The sequence below is a fragment of the Phocoena sinus genome, chromosome 6, assembly GCF_008692025.1.
Source record: "Phocoena sinus isolate mPhoSin1 chromosome 6, mPhoSin1.pri, whole genome shotgun sequence".
NCBI classification, from domain to species: Eukaryota; Metazoa; Chordata; class Mammalia; order Artiodactyla; family Phocoenidae; genus Phocoena; species Phocoena sinus.
The window spans coordinates 56,973,638-56,998,216 of record NC_045768.1 but is presented as its reverse complement, the minus strand read 5'-3'; the positions used below and the strand labels follow the sequence as shown (position 1 = coordinate 56,998,216).

Here is a 24,579-nt window from a genome sequence, read left to right as displayed (position 1 = left end):
GTGGTTGTACCAATTTACCTTCCCAACAACAGTGTAGGAGAGTTCACCTTCCTCCACACCCTTTCCAGCATTTATTGTTTGTAGACTTTTTGATGATAGCCATTCTGACTAGTGTGAGGTCATTGTAGTTTGATTAGTATTTCTCTAATAATGTGATGTCAATGCAAGCATCCTTTCATGTGCCTCTTGGCCATCTGTTGGTCTTCCTTGGAAAAATGTCTAGGTCTTCTGCCCATTTTTTTGGTTGGGTTATTTGTTTTTTTGATATTGAGCTGCATGAGCTATTTGTATATTTTGGAGATTAATCCCTTGTAGGTTGCATCATTTGCAAATATTTTCTCCCATTTTGAGATTTGTCTTTTCGTTTTGTTTATGGTTTCCTTTGCTGTGAAAAAGCTTTTGAGCTTAATTAGGTCCCATTTGTTTATTTTTGTTTTTATTTTCATTACTCTGGGAGATGGATTGAAAAAGATATTGCTGTGATTTATGTCAAAGAGTGTTCTTCCTATGTTTTCATCTAAGAGTTTTATAGTATCAGGTCTTACATTTAGGTCAAAATGGATTAAACATGTGTTTATTTTTGTGTATGATGTTAAAGAATGTTCTAATTTCATTTTTTTACATGTAGCTATCCAGTTTTCCCAACACCATTTATTGAAGAGACTGTCTTTTCTCCATTGTATAGTCTTGCCCCCTTTGTCATAGATTAATTGACCATAGGTGTGTGGGTTTATTTCTGGGCTTTCTATCCTGTTCCATTGATCTATATTTCTGTTTTTGTGCCAGTATGATACTGTTTTGATGACTGTAGCTTTGTATTATAGTCTGAAGTCAGGGGAGCCTGATTCCTCCAGCTCCATTTTTCTTTCTCAAGATTGCTGTGGCTATTTGGGGTCTTTTGTGTGTCCATACAAATTTTAAGGTTTTTTTTTCTAGTTTTGTGAAAAATGCCACTTGATAGGGATTGCATTGAATCTGTAGATTGCCTTGGGTGGTATAGTCATTTTGACAATATTGATTCTTCCAATCCAAGAACATGGTATATCTTTCCATCTGTTTGAGTCATCTTCAATTTCTTTCATCAGTGTCTCTTAGTTTTTGGAGTACAGGTATTTGCCTTCTTAGGTAGGTTTATTCCTAGGTATTTTTTTCTTTTTGATGCAATGGTGAATGGGATTGTTTCTTGAATTTTTCTTTCTGATCTTTCCTTGTTAGTGTATAGAAATTCAACAGATTTCTGTGTATTAATTTTGTAACTTGCAACTTTACCAAATTCATTGATGAGATCTAGTAGTTTTCTGGTAGCATCTTTAGGATTTTCTATGTATAGTATCATGTCATCTGCAAACAGTGATAGTTTGACTTCTTTTCCAAATTGGATTCCTTTTTTTCTTTTTCTTCTCTGATTGCTGTAGCTAGGAATTCCAAAACTATGTTGAATAAAAGTGGTGAGAATGGACACCCTTGTCTTGGTCCTGATCTTAGAGGAAATGCTTTCAGCTTTTCACCATTGAGTATGATGTTAGCTGTAGGTTTTTCATAAATGGGTTTTATTATGTTGAGATATGTTCCCTCTATGCGCACTTCCTGGAGAGTTTTTTGTTTGTTTGTTTTTTGCGTTACGCGGGCCTCTCACTCTTGTGGCTTCTCCCGTTGTGGAGCACAGACTCCGGACGTGCAGACTCAGCGGCCATGGCTCACGGGCCCAGCTGCTCTGCGGCATGTGGGATCTTCCCAGACCGGGGCATGAACCCGTGTCCCCTGCATCAGCAGGTGGACTCTCAACCACTGCGCCACCAGGGAAGCCCCCTGGAGAGTTTTTAATCATAAATGGGTGTTGAATTTTGTTAAAAGCTTTTTCTGCATCTATTGAGATGATCATATTTTATTCTTCAATTTGTTGATGTGGTGTATCACACTGACTGATTTGCAGATATTGAAAAAACCTTGAGTCCCTCATATCAATCCCACTTGATCATAGTGTATGATCCTTTTAATATATTGTTGGATTTGGTTTGCTGGCATTTTGTTGAGGATTTTTGTGTCTATGTTCCTCAGTGTTATTGGCCTGTATTTTTTGTTTTTTTGTGGTATCTTTATCTGGTTTTGCTATCAGGGTGATGGTGGCCTCACAGAATGAGTTTGGGAGTGTTCCTTCCACTGCCAAGTTTTGGAATAGTTTCAGAAGGATAGGTGTTAACTCTTCTCTAAATATTTGATAAAATTTGCCTTTGAAGCCATCTGGTCCTGGACTTTTTTTTTTGGCTGTGTTGGGTCTTCATTGCTGTGTGCGGGCTTTCTCTAGTTGCGGCGACTGGGGGCTACTCTTTGTTGCGGTGCGTGGGCTTCTCATTGTGGTAGCTTCTCTTGTTGCAGAGCACATGCTCTAGGTGCACGGGCTTCAGTAGTTGCAGCATGTGGACTCAGTAGTTGCGACACATAGGCCCTGGAGTGCGCAGGCTGCAGTAGTTGTGGCGTGTAGGCTCTAGGGCATGTGTTCTTCAGTAGTTGTGGTGCGTGGGCTCAGTAGTTGTGGCTTGCAGGCTCTAGAGCACAGGCTCAGTAGTTGTGATGCACAGGCCTGGCTGCTCCACGGCATATGGGATCCTGCCGGACCAGGGATTGAACCTGTGTCCTCTGCATTGGCAGGTGGACTCTCAACCACTGTGCCACCAGGGAAGTCCCTGGTCCTGAACTTTTGTTTGTTGGGAGTTTTAAAATCACAGTTTCAATTTCAGTACTTGTGAATGGTCTGTTCATAATTTTTATTTCTTCCTGGTTCAGTCTTGGGAGAATGTACCTTTCTAAGAATTTGTCCATTTCTTCAGGTTGTCCATTTTATTGGCATATAGTTGCTTGTAGTAGTCTCTTACGATCCTTTATAAATATTTCTATAGTGTCCGTTGTAACTTCTCCTTTTTTATTTCTAATTTTATTGATTTGAGTCCTCTTCATTTTTTTCTTGATGAGTATGGCTAAAGGTTTATCAATTTTGTTTATCTTTTCAAAGAACCAGGTTTTAGTTTCATTGATCTTTTCTATTGTTTTCTTCATCTCTATTTTCTTTATTTCTGCTCTGATCCTTATGATTTCTTCCTTCTACTAACTTTGGGTTTTCTTTGTTCTTCTTTCTCTAGTTGCTTTAGGTGTAAGGTTAGGTTCTTTATATGAGAATTTTTCTTGTTTCCTGAGGTCAGATTGTATTGCTATATTGCTACTTCCCTCTTAGAACTGCATTTGCTGCATCCCATAGGTTTTGGAACATCATGCTTTCATTTTCATTTGTCTCTAGGTATTTTTTGATTTTCTCTTTGATTACTTCAGTGATCCATTGGTTTTTTAGTAGCATATTGTTTAGCCTCCACGTGTTTGTGTTTTTTAGTTTTTTTTCTTGTAGTTGATTTCTAATCTCATAATGTTGTAGTCGGAAAAGATGCTTGATATGATTTCAGTTTTCTTAAATATTCTGAGCCTCATTTTGTGGCCCAGATCAATCCTGGAAAATGTTCCATGTGCACTGAGAAGAATGTATATTCTGCTCCTTTTGGATGGAATGCTCTATAAATATCAATTAAGTACATCTGATCTAATGTGTCATTTAAGGCCTGTGTTTCCTTATTGATTTTCTGTCTGGATGATCTGTTCATTGATGAAAGTGGGGTGTTAAAGTCCCCCACTATTACTGTGTTACTGTTAATTTCTCCTTTTATGGCTGTTAGTATTTGTCTTATATATTGAGTTGCTCCTATGTTGGGTCCATGTATATTTACAACTGTTGTATCTTCTTCTTGGGTTGATCACTTCATCATTAGGTAGTGTCCTTTCTTGTCTCTTGTAACAATCTTTAGTTTAAAATCTATTTTGTCTCATACGAGTATTACTACTCCAGCTTTCTTTTGATTTCTATTTGCATGGAATAACTTTTTCCATCCCCTCACTTTCAGTCTGTAAGTATCCCTAGATCTGAAATGGCGCTCTTGTAGGTGGCATATAAACAGGTCTTGTTTTTGTATCCATTCAGCCAGTCTATATCTTTTGGTTGGAGCATATAATCCATTTACATTTAAGGTAATTATTGATATGTATATTCTTATTGCCATTTTGTTAACTGTTTTGGATTTGTTTTTGTAGGTGTTATTTCTTCCCTTCCTCTTTTGTTCTCTTCTCTTGTGGTTTGGTGACCATATCTAGTGTTATGTTCAGATTCCTTTTTCTTTTTTGTGTGTATATATATTATAGATTTTTGGTTTGTGGTTACCATGAGGTTTTGACATAGCAGTCTATATATAGATAAGATTGTTTTAAGTTGTTAGTCTTTTAATTTCAAATGCATTTCCAATATCTTGCATTTGTACTCTCCTCGTGATTGCTTTTTTCTTTTTTAAACATCTTTATTGGAGTATAATTGCTCCACAGTAACAAAGTGAATCAGCTATACGTATACACACATCCCCATATCTCCTTCCTCTTGGGTCTCCCTCCCACCCTCCCCATCCCACCCCTCTAGGTGGTCACAAAGCACTGAGCTGATCTCCCTGTGCTATGCAGCTGCTTCCCACTAGCTTTGTATTTTACAATTTGTAGTGTATATATGTCCATGCCACTCTCTCACTTCGTCCCAGCTTACCCTTCCCCCTACCCGTGTCCTCAAGTCCATTCTCTATGTCTGTGTCTTTATTCCTGTCCTGCCCCTAGGTTCTGAAGAACATTTTTTTTTTTTAGATTCCATACATATGTGTTAGCATGTGATATTTGTTTTTCTCTTTCTGACTTACTTCACTCTGTATGATAGACTCTAGGTCCATGCACCTCATTACAAATAACTCAATTTAATTTCTTTTAATGGCTGAGTAATATTCCATTGTATGCATGTACCACATCTTCTTTATCCATTCATCTGTCGATGGACACTTAGGTTTCTTCCATGTCCTGGCTATTGTAAATACAGCTATGATTGCTGGTTTTGATATCATATTTGTGTGTGGATGATTTCCTACCTCTACTGTATGTTTGCCTTTACCAGTGAGCTTTCCATTTGTCATCTTCTTGTTGCTAGTTGTGGCCTTTTCTTTTCAGCCTAGAGAAGTTCCTTTAGTATTTGTCACAAAGCTGGTCTTGTGGTGCTGAATTCACCTAGCTTTTGCTTGTCTGTAATGCTTTTGATTTCTCTGTCAAATCTGAATGAGAGCCTTGCTGGGTAGAGTATTCTTTGTTGTAGGTTCTTCCCTTTCACCACTTTAAATATATTGTGCCACTCGCTTGTGGCCTGCAGAGTTTTTGTTGAGAAATCAACTGATAATCTTATGGGAGTTCCCTTGTACATTATTTGTTGCATTTCTCTTGTTGCTTTTTATTTTTTCTTTGTCTTTAATTTTTGTCGATTTGATTACTGTGTGTCTCAGTGTGTTCCTCCTTAGGTGTATCCTGCCTGGGACTCTCTGTGCCTCCTGGATTTGAGTGACTATTTCCTTTCTCATGTTAGGGAAGTTTTCAGCTATTATCTCTTCAAATATTTTCTCAGGTCCTTTCTCTCTCTCTATTCTCCTTCTGGGACCTCTATAATGCGAATGTTGGTGTGTTTAGTGTTGTCCTAGAGGTCACTCAGATTGTCTTTCTTTTCTTTTTTTAAAAATTTGAATCTCTTTTTAAAAAATTAATTAATTAATTTATATCTTATTTTTGGCTGTGTTTGGTCTTTGTTATTGTGTGTGGGCTTTCTCTAGTTATGGTGAGTGGGGGCTACTCTTTGTTGCAGTGTGCAGGCTTCTCATTGCGGTGGCTTCTCTTGCTCTGGAGCACGTGCTGTAGGTGCATGGGCTTCAGTAGTTGTGGCACTTGAGCTCAGTAATTGTGGCTTATGGGCTCTAGATTGCAGGCTCAGTAGTTGTGGTGCACGGGCTTAGTTGCTCCACGGCATGTGGGATCTTCCTGGACCAGGGCTCGAACCTGTATCCCCTGCATTGGCAGGCATATTCTTAACCATTGCACCACCAGGGAAGTCCCTATTTATTTTCATTCATTTTCTTTGTTCTGTTCCATGGCAGTCATTTCCACCATTCTGTCTTCTGGCTCACTTGTCTGTTCTTCTGCCTCACTAATTCTGCTATTGATTACTTTTAGCGAATTTTTCATTTCAGTTATTGTACTGTTCATCTCTGTTTGTTCTTTAGTTCTTCTAGGTCTTTGTTAAACATTTCTTGTAACTTCTTAATTTGTGCCTCCATTCTTTTTCTGAGATCTTGGAAAATCTTTACTATCATTACTCTGAATTCATTTTCAGGTAGATTGCCTATCTCCACTTCACTTAGTTGTTTTTCTGGGCTTTTATCTTGTTCCTTAATCTGGGACATATTCCTCTGCCATCTTGTTTTGTCTAGCTTTCTGTGATTGCAGTTTCCATTCCATGGGTTGCCGGGTTGTAGTTCTTGCTTCTGCTGTTTGCCCCTGTCTCGTTTTGGCTTCTTCTTTGTCTTTGGTTGTTGGATACCTTTTTTGGTAGGTTCCAGCATTTTTTTGTCAATGGTTGATCAGCAGTTAGTTGTGATTTTGGTGTTTTCTTAAGAGGAGGTGAGGTCACATCCTTCTATTCCACCATCTTGTCTCTGCCCCCAGGTATTTACAATACAACCTAAAACAGACTTGTTCTGACTGCTCGATGTCTCCATGGCAACAACCACCACAGCCGCTTGGCCAAAAGAACTCAGCGAGGCGCTTGCTCCTCCTCTGTTCCCACAAGCACCACCACCTCGGAACAACATGCCACACTCCCAGCCCACAGCACCCCAGCTGACCAGCAATATCTACCCAAGGCTCCTAGGTGCAGGTGGCCCTCAAATCCCACCATGCCTGCACTCCCTCCACCCCCTCAGTCCTCGGCATGTGTGACCCTCCTTTTTTTCTTTCTTTTCATCCACTGATCCCAATTATTGATCCTCTTCCTTCTCCCTCTACTGCCACAAACAACCTCTTCCTTCAGAGAAGGATATCTCTCTTCTCATTTTGGATCAGAACAAGGAGTCCCCTCTACTTGCCTGGTCCTGAAGTGAATACAGAGAATACATGGAGTCAGATATTCTATGACATTAACAAAAAAATTTTCCCCCTGACCTTCTTCTCAGTGTTGCAAGTAGGTTCTATAGGTTAAGGTCAAAACCCTAGTTAATGGTAAGTCTTTTTCTACATAAGGAACTGGTGCAAGGTTTATCCATATTTCAGTGGGAGTCATAGATTTAGGCTTTAATGATAAATGTTTTATCACAAGATGTGACTGATGGAAGTTTAGGGATGAAGAGCATGACTGTGGGGTTTGTGTAGCACAAAATAGGGTAAAATGACAGTGTGAGTAGCACCCCCTAGTGTTGAGAAGAAGCTGTAAGTAGAGGGGAGGTGGCTGGGAGAAGGGGAGTGTCGCAGAGTTTGTCTTTATTGCTTTGCTCTCAATCCACTCATGCAGGAGTAGGATCCCGAGATCCTGGGTTCAACTGTTAAGAGACTTCTGAATAAAGTGCTTAAATTAATTCAAGAGGCAGCATCCAGGGATGAAAACAAAACTAAGATGGCATCAAAAAAGACCGAGGAGAGAGGTGAAATCCAAGTGGCCAGCAATGAGAGATAGACAGTGGAGGAAGCTAGGATGAAGCGAGGGACCCCTGGTGGACCCTGGAGAGACCCCTAGCTGCTACCTGGGGGAACACTATAAGCATTTCCTTTTCTAGGACTCTCAAGCTTTATAAGGGAAGGAAACTTTTTTTTTTTTTTTTGCAGTACGCGGGCCTCTCACTGCCGTGGCCTCTCCCGTTGCGGAGCACAGGTTCCTGACGCGCAGGCTCAGTGGCCATGGCTCACGGCCCTAGCCGCTCTGCGGCATGTGGGATCTTCCTGGACCGGGGCGCGAACCCGCGTCCCCTGCATTGGCAGATGGACTCTCAACCACTGCGCCACCAGGGAAGCCCAGGGAAGGAAACTTTTGAAGGCACTGAGTAAACTTGCATATCTTTCCTCAGATCACCACCAATTCTGCCTGAGCTAAGGACAAGAGTGGTAAAATAAGAGTGAGTAGCCTTTGAATGCAGGTATCTGAGCAGGTGAAATAATCAGAAGTAAAAGCCACAAGCCTTAACAACCAGGTATAGGGCAGAGTTAGTCACTGGCTGCCTAGATACCCTTAAGTTTTTAATGACTTCAGACATCTCCTTGGTTTGGACCTAGTTTAATTTTCTGACTCTGGCTGCTCTGATTGTTTGTTGAAGTTGATATTTGCCATCATGCTGACCCAATTCTACATACAGACCAGGTTTCACTTATTGTCCCAACCCTGACTCCATTCTGTCCTATAGAGTTTGGTGAGATATGAGGAGGACCAAGCCAGTCAGCTCCTGGACTTTCTTCCCTCCTTTCACTTATCTATTGAACACTTACTATGTGTCAGACACTGCATTAGATGCTGGGGATATACTAGTGAACAAAACTGACAAAAATCTCTGCCCTTATGGAATTTACATTCTAGTTGAAGAGGCAGACAGTAAACAAATTGCAAAAATGTAATCTGTGATATATGGTTCTAAACCCAGAAATGAGGAGATGGTGGTTAAAAGTGTACATAGGGTGGCCAAAAGGGGTGACTTTTGAGTAAAAATTTGAAGGAGATTATATTAGTCTGGTAGGGCTGTCATAAAAAAAAAATACTACAGACTGGGGGGCTTTAATAGCAGACATTTATTTTCTCATAGTTATGGAGGCTGGAAGTCCAACAGCAAGGTGCTGGTAGGGTTGATTTCTGGTGAGACTTCTCTTCCTAGTTTGCGTGTGGCTCTGCACTTACTAGCTGTGTATTTTTTGGAAAGTTACTTTACTTCTTTGAGTCTTGGTTTCCTAATCTGTAAAACTGGAATAATAAAGAATCTACCTCAAAGAGCTATAGTAAGGATTAAATGAATTAAAGCCTGAAATGTGTTAGAATAGTTTCTGGTCCATAGTAAGTAGCAGATAAATGTTAGCTCTTATTATTGTAAATGTTTGCCTTCCTGGAAATTATATACATTACCAACTAGCCAATCTTTGGTAACTCCAAATGTGTGGGTTGCTTGTCTCCTCTCCTGTAAGGTTCAGATGGGCTTATCAGGCTTTCATAGACAGCAGCTTAGAGTCACAAATCAAAGGGCAAACTAAGTCCATTAGGAAAAGATAAGAGCCATTTGATGGGAACACTTGATTTGAATAAAAAATTCACAGGGCCAGAGGTAGGTTCAAAGTTTGGGGTGTAGAGAACCAAAGGTTTGGAGTCAGACAGAGGCAGGGCAGAGTACAGAGGAAGAAGGAGAGTTCAGTGTGACAGCAGGCCAGAAAGAAATGAGATGGTGTTCAGTATGGCTGCTGCAACGCCTCACCCCACTCCCCTAAACTCCCCACCCAACCCCCTCAGGAGAGCTTCATGAAAGGCCCTGACCAGGGTCTAGGATAATTTTGCAGTGGGAGGCTGATTCCCACTACCATTTTTCTAGCTCCATAAGATCTCCATGGTATTAAGTACCATGGGAGAGGGAGCCAAGGTGCCAACCAGCAGGTGTCTAATATTTCTATTTTGGGGACTGGGAGATAATATGTAAAAGTGGGTAAAGGTCTAGATGGACTAGGCTCAGCAAGGACCAATGGAAGGCAGGATGAATATGCAGAGATGGGAATAATTAGATATCAGCTTCCATAGGGTGGATAAAGATTTTGAATATGCTAAGGAAGACATATGTTTTATCTGTCTTGGAGCAGATGTTTCATCTCCAGTACAGCCTCAATCCAATAGTCATTGGTGCCTTTGAAGGTATTTTATACACCTCCATTGGTAGTCTCTGGCTTTTCTAGGTACCAACCACTAGGGTGTTACTAATAATCAGGAATTTTGGGGTAAATAACAGTCTGGAAGCTATAAGAGTTATGGAATAGTATATGTTGGGTAATGAAGCAATGCTGTGAATTATTATATGAGATTTTTGTGGTGATAAGGAACATTGACCAGCCAAATTGTCTGTAAGAAGTGTCTACAGGCTGGCATGGAGGCATAGTGCCTTTTGCTTGTGTTTGTGGAGATTGAGGGACCATTTTGTAGGGCAGCTTCCTGTTGCTTGCTTTTCTGTATAATAAAAAAATTGGGTGGTCTTTGTCCCTGATTCCTTGTAAGGAGACTCTAAATCCTTGTAATTCCTTGAGTGATAAGAGTGTCTTTGTTATTCATGGTAGGTCCCTGGATAGTTTCAGGATGGGGGCTGGCAATGCTGGAAAGACCCAACCATGTGATTAAGGTTTGGGGATTTGAGTCACTTTATATTAACCTGACCTCCCAACCTCTGGAGAGAGAAGGCAGCTGGAGACTGAGTTCAATCATTTGGCCAATAATTCAATCAATCATACCTATGTAATGAAACCCCAGTAAAAACTCTGGACACCTGAAGCTGGACACCTGAGCTTGCTAGTTTAGTAATCATACATTGATGTGCTGGCAGGATGATGCATCTTGAGGACATGGAAGTTTCAGGTTTCCCCTGAGATCTCATTCTTTGTGCTTCTTCGTTTGGTCAATCTTGATTTGTATCCTTTATAATAAAACTGTAATCATAAGTACAGGGCTTTCCTGAGTTCTGTGAGTCATTCCAGTGAATTATGGTGTCTGAAGGAGTAGTAAGAACCCTGGAGGTTTATAGCCAGTTGGTTGGAAGTGTGGGTGGCCTCGGTTACAATACAAGTTTCTAAGTCAATATTAGGATATTTGATGCCATACCATGAAGTTAAAACATGAAAAATCTATATCTATATGACTGTAGAGACCAGTTTCAACCCAACTGAGACTTTTAATCTCTTAGTTATAATGTCAAAAAGAAAGTTTGGCTTAGCCAAGTCTATGAATTATTCCTCTAACTTAGGTAACATTTTTTTCTCCAATTAACTGCAAGTTTTAATGCCATGGGTCTGGGGCAAGGTAGCCAGGATTGGGGTAGAGGTGACCAAAACCTTCAGCTTCCAGGTGGTCATTTATTTGGGTGATAGTATAGATAAACAGGGAAGGAACTTTTAAATTACCTGGTGAACTCTCAGGAATTTGTCAAACATTTCTGACTGTTTTAGGGACTTGCTTAGTAATTTCTGAGAGATGACCAAGTGCCATGGTAATGTCTCATAGTAGCTGGCCAAGGTGCATAATCTTGAAGGCATTCTTCCACTTTTCACTTGCCTTATGTGAATGAGGCTCTAGGCACTGGAAGTCGTGGCATCATCAAGCCTCCTATCAATAGATCTGGTCAGAAGGAGTGGGACATGGTCTCAGATGGTAACTGCGGCCCCAGTAATTTTGATAGAGGGACACTCATCAATTTTTCTTACATTGGAATTCATGGACAAGAACTGAAATTCCATAGCCCAGGTGCGACTGACCTCATTCCTTAGCAGAAGCAACAAATGGCATCATTGTGCCCTTGATGGGTAAGGCCATCAAGCACATTGCCTAGCACTATCAGAAGACCTACACAGTTCTGGATCACTGCTCAGCTCTCTGCAGTCCATGCAATTCGTGAGAGTAGGTATGTGATATATTTTCTCTCAAATCTGAAGGTTAGAATAAAGTAGTTTCCAGAAGTGCAGGTGAATTTCTCTGGGAGTGATGCTTGCAGTATGCTGGGGTATGTATTATGCTAACGAACAAGGGCTTGGTACTCTACTCGCATCCTTGCCAGCTGCGTGGAGAGTGTCATCTGTGGGAGTTGGAACTTTCAACCTTGTCTCTCTACCTTCCACTCCAGCCCCTTCACTCATATGAGCAATGGAAGACCAAGAAAACTGAGAGCCTCAGGGAATTTTGTTCCAACATCACTCCCAATCAGTGGTTCTCAGGTGTTGAGCCAGATGGGGCATTTTTGAGGGTTCACATATTCTGAGAACTATTGGAAATTGCATCCTGAAGTGGCCTAGTTAAAATAAAATAGACTGAGGCTAGGCTACAGAATCCAAATAGGGCTAGATGAGCAGAAGTGATCAAATTATAAAGGTGAACAGGCTAGGGAATGAGGGTCAGCAATACATGCGAAGGGTAGAAGCAAGTGGAAGAAAGAAAATCTGGAGGAAACCTTTGACCCAAAGTCCACATGCTCATGAAGGCAGTTTATTTGGTATCCATGGCTGTTGATGCAGGTATGCTGGAATCCAATAGAAGAGCCAAAGCAAAATGAATGTGCAGCTTCAGCATTGTCAGTATCAAGTCTTTTCAATTCTACATCTTTATCTACTTGCAAATCTGTCCTTCCCTCTCTCCTGTGCAGTTGCTTTCTAAGTTTTTGAGATTCTATCTCTTCAATACTTCTCAATCTACTTCTATGGTGACTAGAGTGATACATCTAAAACATGAATTTAAGTACCTTCAAAGCCTCCTCATTTCCTACAGGATTAAATACTAATGTCAGATAGCATATAAAGAAGACTATTTATGATCTTGCCCCTGCTTATTTCTCCATCCTCGTCTCTCACCACTTCCCCTCTCTCTCTAGCCACAATGACTTATTGGTATTTCCTGGAACATGCCATTCTATTACATTCCTTCACAACTTAGTTCCTCTGTATATTGTCTGGAATGTTCTACTCTTGTATGTCTGGCAAATTCCTACTAGTCCTCTAAGACTTTATGCCTCTCTGAATTCTTTTCTGACTACCAAGGCATAGTTGAACACCCATTCTTTACAGATGTCTTCTATTTTAGCACCTACTGCAATGAGTTGTAATGATTGAAAATCTGTTTCTAGAGAGCATGGGCCATGTCTAATTGATTTCTGTGGTTTCAGAGCCTGGCACAGTGCCTGACACATAGTAGGATCTCAAATTATCTCTGAATGGGGAAGCGAAATGCTTTTAAAAGCAGGAGAAACTTGTCAACAAGTTCAGGTTGTTGATAATCTCTTGGATTCAAGGTTTGATGTCTGAAGTATGTGATATTGATTCCTTCATTAATTCAACAAGTGTTTATTGAACATCTACTGTAAGCCAGGCATGGGAATACAATGATAAACAAAAATAGTTGTGTTCTTCACTGCTCTCAGGGGGTTGAGGATTTATTGGAGGAAACTGTTACAGCATTTGTTTGAATTACTACATAAAATAGAACATATTCTTGGTTTGTCTCATCATATCAGCTGGAGATTTTCTCTAACACAAGGCTTTCTGCAATATGGGGTCAAAGCCTTTGCCTGTTGGGCTACTTTGGCTTCATGAATGATGCAAGTTTCTCTCTAGTTCTTCAGCACATAAAACTACAACAAATTAAAACACAACGTGTAAAATAGTTGAACATCTTATTTTAATCCAAGCAAAACATTGTCCTCAGAAATAGGTGGACTTTACATCAATGACTTTATAGTTTACCAAGTGCTTTTGCATTTATAGTGGTATTTGGTTTTGCTTGTAGGAAAACCAAAGGAATATAGGGGGAGTGTTCAAAAATCAACAAAACAGGATCACTTTCTTAGGCTGTAGGGACTACCTTTAGACAGTGAGACATTATCAATATATATACCCAAGAAAATAAAGATTCTAGTCCCCCTGCTAAAAGCCAATATAAGACACAAACTTTTAACCTGCATTGTTACTGGAGGAACGAAAGAAGCTGCCAGGTCCTGGCATGTTGAAAATAGAAAAAAACAAAACCCCAAAAAATCCAAAACATAGCTCCTGTGAATATCAGATATGAGAAAGTTCAAACAAACCCAAAGCAGGTTACTGTTCCTACAGGCTCCTACTAACTTGATATCCCCTGAAGGTTGGGTTCTGTTTCCTTCTCCATTGGGGTTAGCTATAAACAAGGATAAACTTGGAGTCAAGGTGACCAGTGATGTACAATCAGTTAGGTCCGTTCAAAGGCATACTGGCCAGAATTGCAGGGGATAGACATTCTGTTTTAAATGTCACTTAAGACAGGGGTTTATCTTTCTTGAATTTGGCTATGCTATTTTCCCTTCAGTCCCCCAGCTGAAGGTGATAACTAACTAGTAATTGCCGCAGAACGGAGAAGCAATTTTCTTTCTTTTAGGTAGCATGCTGCTGTGGCAGAGACACATGGCCACAAGGATTCAATTATAAAACTCTCATTTTGATATATAAAAAGATTACAAACAAAGCACAGGGCAAAATAAAGTTGCAATTTCAGCTTGAGTCCAAAGTAGTTGACAATCTCCTAAATTGAAGCTAAAGTTATTTTGCTTAATTAGGAGTTAAAAAAATCATTTCATAAAAGTCATAGTATTATGTACCAGTTAGTCTATTAATATTTTTCCCCCTTTCTGAGGGTCTCAGAGAAAAACAACATTTTTCTTGATCATCTTTTTAAGATAAAAATCGTAGGCCAGGTAGAGCTTTCAAGCTTCTTTCTAGGATTTAGGGAAGGAAGGAAGGAAATGGGGAGAGGATAAAATTGCAGATTATTTCATACCTTTTACCAGTTCTAAATAGAAACCTACTTTGCCCTTTTTTTTTTTTTTTTTTTTTTTTTTATTTATTTATTTATTTATTTTTTTTTAAACATCTTTATTGGGGTATAATTGCTTTACAATGGTGTGTTAGTTTCTGCTTTACAACAAAGTGAATCAGCTATACATATACATATGTTCCCATATGTCTTCCCTCTTGCGTCTCCCTCCCTCCCACTCTCCCCATCCCACCCTTCCAGGCTGTCACAAAGCACCGAGCTAATATCCCTGTGCCTTGCGGCTGCTTCCCCCCAGCTATCTACCTTACTACGTTTGTTAGTGTGTATATGTCCATGACTCTCTCTCGCCCTGTCAAAACTCACCCTTCCCCCTCCCCATATCCTTAAGTCCGTTCTCCAGTAGGTCTGCGTCTTTATTCCTATCTTACCCCTAGGTTCTTCATGACATTTTTTTCCCTTAAATTCCATATATATGTGTTAGCATACGGTATTTGTCTTTTTCTTTCTGACTTACTTCACTCTGTATGACAGATTCTAGGTCTATCCATCTCATTACAAATAGCTCAATTTCATTTCTTTTTAAGGCTGAGTAATATTCCATTGTGTATATGTGCCACATCTTCTTTATCCATTCATCCGATGATGGGCGCTTAGGTTGTTTCCATGTCCTGGCTATTGTAAATAGAGCTGCAATGAACATTTTGGTACATGACTCTCTTTGAATTTTGGTTTTCTCAGGGTATATGCCAAGTAGTGGGATTGCTGGGTCATATGGTAATTCTATTTGTAGTTTTTTAAGGAACCTCCATACTGTTCTCCACAGTGGCTGAACCAATTCACATTCCCACCAGCAGTGCAAGAGTGTCCCCTTTTCTCCACACCCTCTCCAGCATTTATTGTTTCTTGATTTTTTGATGATGGCCATTCTGACTGGTGTGAGATGATATCTCATTGTAGTTTTGATTTGCATTTCTCTAATGATTAATGATGTTGAGCATTCTTTCATGTGTTTGTTGGCATTCTGTATATCTTCTTTGGAGAAATGTCTATTTAGGTCTTCTGCCCATTTTTGGATGGGGTTGTTTGTTTTTTTGTTATTGAGCTGCATGAGCTGCTTGTAAATTTTGGAGATTAATCCTTTGTCAGTTGCTTCATTTGCAAATGTTTTCTCCCATTCTGAGGGTTGTCTTTTGGTCTTGGTTATGGTTTCCTTTGCTGTGCAAAAGCTTTGAAGTTTCATTAGGTCCCATTTGTTTATTTTTGTTTTTATTTCCATTACTCTAGGAGGTGGGTCAGAAAGGATCTTGCTGTGATTTATGTCATAGAGTGTTCTTCCTATGTTTTCTTCTAAGAGTTTGATAGTTTCTGGCCTTACATTTAGGTCTTTAATCCATTTTGAGCTTATTTTTGTGTATGGTGTTAGGGAGTGATCTAATCTCATACTTTTACATGTACCTGTCCAGTTTTCCCAGCACCATTTATTGAAGAGGCTGTCCTTTCTCCACTGTACATTCCTGCCTCCTTTATCAAAGATAAGGTGTCCATATGTGCGTGGGTTTATCTCTGGGCTTTCTATCCTGTTCCACTGATCTATCTTTCTGTTTTTGTGCCAGTACCATACTGTCTTGATTACTGTTGCTTTGTAATATAGTCTGAAGTCAGGGAGCCTTATTCCTCCAGCTCCTTTTTTCGTTCTAAAGATTGCTTTGGCTATTCGGGGTCTTTTGTGTTTCCATACAAATTGCGAAATTTTTTGTTCTAGTTCTGTGAAAAATGCCAGTGGTAGTTTGATAGGGATTGCATTGAATCTGTAGATTGCTTTGGGTAGTAGAGTCATTTTCACAATGTTGATTCTTCCCATCCAAGAACATGGTATATCTCTCCATCTATTTGTATCATCTTTAATTTCTTTCATCAGTGTCTTATAATTTTCTGCATACAGGTCTTTCGTATCCTTAGGTAGGTTTATTCCTAGATATTTTATTCTTTTTGTTGCAATGGTAAATGGGAGTGTTTTCTTGATTTCACTTTCAGATTTTTCATCATTAGTATATAGGAATGCCAGAGATTTCTGTGCATTAATTTTGTATCCTGCTACTTTACCAAATTCATTGATTAGCTCTAGTAGTTTCCTGGTAGCATCTTTAGGATTCTCTATGTATAGTATCATGTCATCTGCAAACAGTGACAGCTTTACTTCTTCTTTTCCGATGTGGATTCCTTTTATTTCCTTTTCTTCTCTGATTGCTGTGGCTAAAACTTCCAAAACTATGTTGAATAAGAGTGGTGAGAGTGGGCAACCTTGTCTTGTTCCTGATCTTAGTGGAAATGCTTTCAGTTTTTCACCATTGAGGATGATGTTTGCTGTGGGCTTGTCATATATGGCTTTTATTATGTTTAGGAAAGTTCCCTCTATGCCTACTTTCTGGAGGGTTTTTATCATAAATGGGTGTTGAATTTTGTCGAAAGCTTTCTCTGCATCTATTGAGATGATCATATGGTTTTTCTCCTTCAATTTGTTAATATAGTTTATCACATTGATAGATTTGCGTATATTGAAGAATCCTTGCATTCCTGGAATAAACCCCACTTGATCATGGTGTATGATCCTTTTAATGTGCTGTTGGATTCTGTTTGCTAGTATTTTGTTGAGGATTTTTGCATCTATGTTCATCAGTGATATTGGCCTGTAGTTTTCTTTCTTTGTGACATCCTTGTCTGGTTTTGGTATCAAGGTGATGGTGGCTTCGTAGAAGGAATTTGGGAGTGTTCCTCCCTCTGCTATATTTTGGAAGAGTTTGAGAAGGATAGGTGTTAGCTCTTCTCTAAACGTTTGATAGAATTCACCTGTGAAGCCATCTGGTCCTGGGCTTTTGTTTGTTGGAAGGTTTTTAATCACAGTTTCAATTTCAGTGCTTGTGATTGGTCTGTTCATATTTTCTATTTCTTCCTGATTCAGTCTTGGCAGGTTGTGCATTTCTAAGAATTTGTCCATTTCTTCCAGATTGTCCATTTTATTGGCATAGAGTTGCTTGTAGTAATCTCTCATGATTTTTTTTATTTCTGCAGTGTCAGTTGTTACTTCTCCTTTTTCATTTCTAATTCTATTGATTTGAGTCTTCTCCCTTTTTTTCTTGATGAGTCTGGCTAGTGGTTTATCTATTTTGTTTATCTTCTCAAAGAACCAGCTTTTAGTTTTATTGATCTTTGCTATTGTTTCCTTCATTTCTTTTTCATTTATTTCTGATCTGATTTTTATGATTTCTTTCCTTCTGCTAGCTTTGGGGTTTTTTTGTTCTTCTTTCTCTAATTGCTTGAGGTGCAAGGTTAGGTTGTTTATTCGAGATGTTTCCTGCTTCTTAAGGTGGGCTTGTATTGCTATAAACTTCCCCCTTAGAACTGCTTTTGCTGCATCCCATAGGTTTTGGGTCGTTGTGTCTCCATTGTCATTTGTTTCTAGGTATTTTTTTATTTCCTCTTTGATTTCTTCAGTGATCACTTCATTATTAAGTAGTGTATTGTTTAGCCTCCATGTGTTTGTATTTTTTACAGATCTTTTCCTGTAATTGATATCTAGTCTCATGGCGTTGTGGTCGGAAAAGATACTTGATACAATTTCAGTTTTCTTAAATTTACCAAGGCTTGATTTGTGACCCAAGATATGATCTATCCTGGAGAATGTTCCATGAGCACTTGAGAAAAATGTGTATTCTGTTGTTTTTGGATGGAGTGTCCTATAAATATCAATTAAGTCCATCTTGTTTAATGTATCATTTAAAGCTTGTGTTTCCTTATTTATTTTCATTTTGGATGATCTGTCCATGGGTGAAAGTGGGGTGTTAAAGTCCCCTACTATGAATGTGTTACTGTTGATCTCCCCTTTTATGGTTGTTAGTATTTGCCTTATGTATTGAGGTGCTCCTATGTTGGGTGCATAAATATTTACAATTGTTATATCTTCTTCTTGGATCGATCCCTTGATCATTATGTAGTGTCCTTCTTTGTCCCTTTTAATAGTCCTTATTTTAAAGTCTATTTTGTCTGATATGAGAATTGCTACTCCAGCTTTCTTTTGGTTTCCATTTGCATGGAATATCTTTTTCCATCCCCTTACTTTCAGTCTGTACGTGTCTCTAGGTCTGAAGTGGGTCTCTTGTAGACAGCATATATAAGGGTCTTGTTTTTGTATCCATTCAGCCAATCTGTGTCTTTTGGTGGGAGCATTTAGTCCATTTACATTTAAGGTAATTATTGATATGTATGTTCCTATTTCCATTTTATATATTGTTTTGGGTTCGCTACTATAGGTCATTTCCTTCTCTTGTGTTTCGTGTCTAGAGAAGTTCCTTTAGCATTTGTTGTAAAGCTGGTTTGGTGGTGCTGAACTCTCTCAGCTTTTGCTTGTCTGTAAAGGTTTTAATTTCTCCATCAAATGTGAATGAGATCCTTGCTGGGTAGAGTAGTCTTGGTTTCAGGCTATTCTCCTTCATCACTTTCAGTATGTCCTGCCACTCCCTTCTGGCTTGTAGGGTTTCTGCTGAGAGATCAGCTGTTAACCTTATGGGGATTCCCTTGTGTGTTATTTGTTGTTTTTCCCTTGCTGCTTTTAATATGCTTTCTTTGTATTTAATTTTTGACAGTTTGATTAATATGTGTCTTGGCGTGTTTCTCCTTGTATTTATCCTGTATGGGACCCTCTGTGCTTCCTGGACTTGATTAACTATTTCCTTTCCCATATTAGGGAAGTTTTCAACTATAATCTCTTCAAATATTTTCTCAGTCCCTTTCTTTCTTTCTTCTTCTTCTGGAACCCCTATAATTCGAATGTTGGTGCGTTTCATGTTGTCCCAGAGGTCTCTGAGACTGTCCTCAGTTCTTTTCATTCTTTTTTCTTTATTCTGCTCTGCAGTAGTTATTTCCACTACTTTATCTTCCAGGTCACTTATCCGTTCTTCTGCCTCAGTTATTCTGCTATTGATCCTATCTAGAGTGATTTTAATTTCATTTATTGCATTGTTCATCGTTGCTTGTTTCATCTTTAGTTCTTGTAGGTCCTTGTTAACTGTTTCTTACATTTTGTCCATTCTACTTCCAAGATTTCGGATCATCCTTACTATCATTATTCTGAATTCTTTTTCAGGTAGATTGCCTATTTCCTCTTCATTTGTTAGGTCTGGTGGGTTTTTATCTTGCTCCTTCATCTGCTGTGTGTTTTTCTGTCTTCTCATTTTGCTTATCTTACTGTGTTTGGGGTCTCCTTTTTGCAGGCTGCAGGTTCGTAGTTCCCGTTGTTTTTGATGTCTGTCTCCAGTGGCTAAGGTTGTTTCAGTGGGTTGTGTAGGCTTCCTGGTGGAGGGGACTAGTGCCTGTGTTGTGCTGGATGAGGCTGGATCTTGTCTCTCTAGTGGGCAGGTTCACGTCTGGTGGTGTGTTTTGGGGTGTCTGTGGCCTTATTATGATTTTAGGCAGCCTCTCTGCTAATGGGTGGGGTTGTGTTCCTGTCTTGCTAGTTGTTTGGCATAGGTTGTCCAGCACTGTGGCTTGCTGGTCGTTGAGTGAAGCTGGGTGCTGGTGTTAAGATGGAGGTCTCTGGGAGATTTCCGCTGTTTAATATTATGTGGAGCTGGGAGGTCTCTTGTTGACCAGTGTCCTGAAGTTGGCTCTCCTACCTCAGAGGCAGAGCCCTGACTCCTGGCTGGAGCACCAAGAGCCTTTCATCCACACGGCTCAGAATAAAAGGGAGAAAAAGTAGAGAGAATTAGTAGAAGTATGAGGAAAGAAAGAAGGAAAGGAGGAAAGGAAGGAAGGAAGAAAGAAGCAAAGAAGGAAAGAAAGGAGGGAGGGGGGGAGGGAGGGAGGAAGGAAGGAAGGAGGGAAAGAAGGAAAAAAAGACAGAAAGAAAGATGATACAGTAAAAATAAAATAAAGTATAATATAGTTATTGAATTAAAAAATATTTAGAAAAAAAAAAGGGACGGATAGAACCTTAGGACAAATGTTGGAAGCAAAGCTATACAGAGAAAATCTTTCACAGAAGCATACACATACACCTTCACAAAAAGAGGTAAAGGGGGAAAAATCATAAATCCTGCTCCCTGAGACCACCTCCTCAATTTGGGGTGATTCGTTGTCTAAAGGAGGGAGGGAAGGAAGGAAAGAAAGAAAGAACGAAGGTAAAGTATAATAAAGTTATTACAATTAAACTTAATTATTAAGAAAAAGAATTTTTTAAAAAAAGTCATGGACGGATATAGCCCTAGGACAAATGGTGGAAGCTAGAGTATACAGACTAGATGTCACACAGGAGCATACACGTACACCTTCACAAAAAGAGGAAAAGGGAAAAAAATCATAGATCTCGCTCCTAAATTCCCCCTCTTCAATTTGGGATCATTCCTTGTCTATTCAGGTATTCCACAGATACAGGGTATATCAAGTTGATTGTGGAGCTTTAATCCGCTGCTTCTGTGGCTGCTGGGAGAGATTTCCCTTTCTCTTCTTTGTTTTCACAGCTCTCAGGAGCTCAGCTTTGGATTTGGCCCTGCCTCTGCGTGTAGGTCGCTGGAGGGCGTCTGTTTTTTCGCTCAGACAGGACGGGGTTAAAGGAGCCGCTGATTCGGGGCCTCCGGCTCACTCAGGCCGGGGGTTGGGGGATGGGGGAAGGAGGGGCACTGCGTGCGGGGCCGGCCTGCGGGCGGCAGAGGCAGCGTGACGTTGCGGCAGAGGCCGGCGTGACGTTGCACCAGCCTGAGACCCGCCGTGCGTACTCCCGGGGAAGTTGTCCCTGGATCCCGGGAACCTGGCAGTGGCGGGCTGCACAGGCTCCGCGGAAGAGGGGTGTGGAGAGTGACCTGTGCTCGCACACAGGCCCCTTGGTGGCGGCAGCAGCAGCCTTAGCGTCTCCCGCCCGTCTCTGGGGTCCGCGGTTTTAGCCGCGGCTCGCGCCCGTCTCTGGGGTTTGTGCTTTCAGCCGCGGCTCGCGCCCGTCTCGGGGGCTCGCGCCCTCAGCCGCGGCTCGCGCCCGTCTCTGGGGTTTGCGCTTTCAGCCGCGGCTCGCGCCCGTCTCGGGGGCTCGCGCCCTCAGCCGCGGCTCGCGCCCGTCTCTGGGGTTCGCGCTTTTAGCCGCGGCTCGCGCCCGTCTCTGGAGTTCCTTTAAGCAGCGCTCTTAAACCCCTCTCCTCGCGCACCAGGAAACAAAGAGGGAAGAAAAAGTCTCTTGCCTCTTCGGCCGGTGCAGGCTTTTCCCCGAACTCCCTCCCGGCTAGTCGTGGTGCACTAACCCCTTCAGGCTATGTTCAAGCCGCCAACCCCAGTCCTCTCCCTGAGCTCCGTCCAAAACCAAAACCCGAGCCTCAGCTCGCAGCCCCGCCCGCCCCGGCGGGTGAGCAGACAAGCCACTCGGGCTGGTGAGTGCCGGTCAGCACCGATCGTCTGTGCAGGAATCTCCCCGCTTTGCCCTCCGCACCCGTCGCTGTGCACTACTCCGCGGTCCCGATACTCCCCCCTCTGCCTCCCGCAGTCTCCGCCCGCGGAGGGGCTTCCTAGTGTGTGGAAACTTTTCCTCCTTCACAGCTCCCTCCCACTGGTGCAGGTGCCGTCCTTATTCTTTTGTCTCTGTTTTTTCTTTTGCCCTACCCAGTTACGTGGGGAGTTTCTTGCCTTTTGGGAGGTCTGAGGTCTTCTGCCAGCCTTCAGTAGGAGTTCTGTAGGAGTTGTTCCACGTGTGGATGTATTTCTGGTGTATCCGTGGGGAGGAAGGCGATCTCCGCGTCTTACTCTTCCGCCATCTTCAAGGTCCCCCTTCCCTTCAAGGTGACCTTTCCTCTTCTTGGAAGAATAATCTGAGTAGTCATTCACCTAAGCTTCTCTTGGCTTCTCCCTCAGATGATTAAATATCTTGGTAGCAAGCTCTATTGTCCTCAACTTGGTACGAGGAATGCCTGCCAGTGAATTAAGGTGCGAAAAAGACACAAGGCATAAATATCAAAGGTGTTGAGTGCGGTGCCAACTCTCAGGTTCCACGGAGCCTACTTTGCCCTTTTGATGCACTGGTTTTTCCAAAAAACGAGTTTTGGCTTTGGCCTAAAATCCCTCTGGAACCATTGTCCTGTCCATTTAAATGCAACCCCAGGAAGGCTAGTATAGTGATACATTTCACATATAAACTTTAGTGTAAAATAACTTAGTGTACAAAACGTTGGATTCTTTATCTCAACAGCAGCAAATATGTATGCACAAATGGGAACTACTTTTCTCAAAACCGGACTCTGTCCATTTCCTGAATTAACTTTACCATTGTCGTTTGGTTGTTGTTTTTGATGGGCAGAGGTGCAATTGGGATGAGGGAAGGGAGTTCTTGCACTGGTCAAGTGGTCAGGCAGATTTACCAAGGAGCTCACTCTGGCTCCAGAAAGGGGAGTAGGTCATCCCTACTTCCCGGAACTGGATCACTCCCACTCCCTGAAACTGCGAGCGGATCATCCCCACTCCCCGCTGAAGAAGGAAGGCAGTCACTGCCTAACTCTCTGCCACCTGCGACTCTGGGCTTGATTGTTCCCATGAGACCTTCAAAGGATCTGAATGTGGCCGATTTCTTCATGTCTCCAAGCTTCCTGCAGATGGCAGAGCCCATGGTGGACAGGGCAGCTGACGTCTTTTGTTTCATGTAGGCTTTGGAGACCTGAGCATCGTGCCAGCTCTTGGACAGATTCTGCCTCAGCCCCACCAAGGCCGTCAGGTACAACTTCCTCTTGAGCTCCACGCAGCGTCTCTCTTTGGCTGCCAGCGCACAGCGTAGGGTTACGATTTCTGCCTCCAATTTACCAAGCTCAGATTTGAGCTCCTTTTTCTCCGCCTCTGTGAGATCCTCTGTTTTGGCAATCTGGTGGGATTCATACGTGGCCGCAGAGGTCTCTATCATGGCGCCTGGCATAGACTGAGAAAGAAGTTCTTAATGAAGGGAGTCCAGGTCCAATTCTTGGTAGAGATAGTCGAACTCATGGCCAGAGGAAAGGTAGTCTTGGCCAGCAGAGTCGAAGTCTAGGCCTTCGGGGTCAGACTGTAGGGTGGGGTGGGACGGATCCATAACTTGGCCAGTGGAATGGACGCTGTGGCCAGTGGGTCAGTGTCCTGGCTGTGGAATAGATGCCTTGGTTTACAGGGTCCACTTCCGGGTGGGGTTGGGGGTGTGGCTGGGGGTTAGGGTAGGTTGGGTTGGGGTCGTGGAGGCGGAGATGAGACTTCTGGCCCAAAGGGCTCGGAGGACAGAACTTGGACTCAGCCTGTGTACCTCCAATGCTCATAGTGGTTTAGAAATCACAACGTCCCTGTGAGGTAGGTGCTTCCACAGTTGTCAGGAAGGAGAGATATTTTCCCTCCTGCCTCAGAGGTGACTGGTCCTGCCCTTCAAACCAAGTCTGACTCCCCTTACGGACCTCTTTCCACCACAGCAGCCATTTTTATTTATTTATTTATTTAATTTATTTTTTTAAACATCTTTATTGGGGTATAATTGCTTTACAATGGTGTGTTAGTTTCTGCTTTATAACAAAGTGAATCAGCTATACATATACATATGTTCCCATATGTCTTCCCTCTTGCGTCTCCCTCCCTCCCACTCTTCCCATCCCACCCCTCCAGGCTGTCACAAAGCCCGGAGCTAATATCCCTGTGCCTTGCGGCTGCTTCCCCCTAGCTATCTACCTTACTACGTTTGTTAGTGTGTATATGTCCATGACTCTCTCTCGCCCTGTCAAAACTCACCCTTCCCTCTCCCCATATCCTCAAGTCCGTTCTCCAGTAGGTCTGCGTCTTTATTCCTGTCTTACCCCTAGGTTCTTCATGACATTTTTTTCCCTTAAATTCCATATATATGTGTTAGCATACGGTATTTGTCTTTTTCTTTCTGACTTACTTCACTCTGTATGACAGACTCTAGGTCTACCCATCTCATTACAAATAGCTCAATTTCATTTCTTTTTAAGGCTGAGTAATATTCCATTGTGTATATGTGCCACATCTTCTTTATCCATTCATCCGATGATGGGCGCTTAGGTTGTTTCCATCTCCGGGCTATTGTAAATAGAGCTGCAGTGAACATTTTGGTACATGACTCTTTTTGAGTTTTG

General features: G+C 41.5%; 1 protein-coding gene across 1 annotated transcript; it reads right to left on the bottom strand.

Annotated features, from left to right (window-relative positions):
* Positions 1-22,847: 22,847 nt before the first annotated feature.
* Positions 22,848-23,537, bottom strand: TPD52L3 (TPD52 like 3). Its single transcript, XM_032633882.1, is given in 1 exon segment — positions 22,848-23,537. A coding segment is annotated over 1 exon segment (690 nt).
* Positions 23,538-24,579: the final 1,042 nt, after the last annotated feature.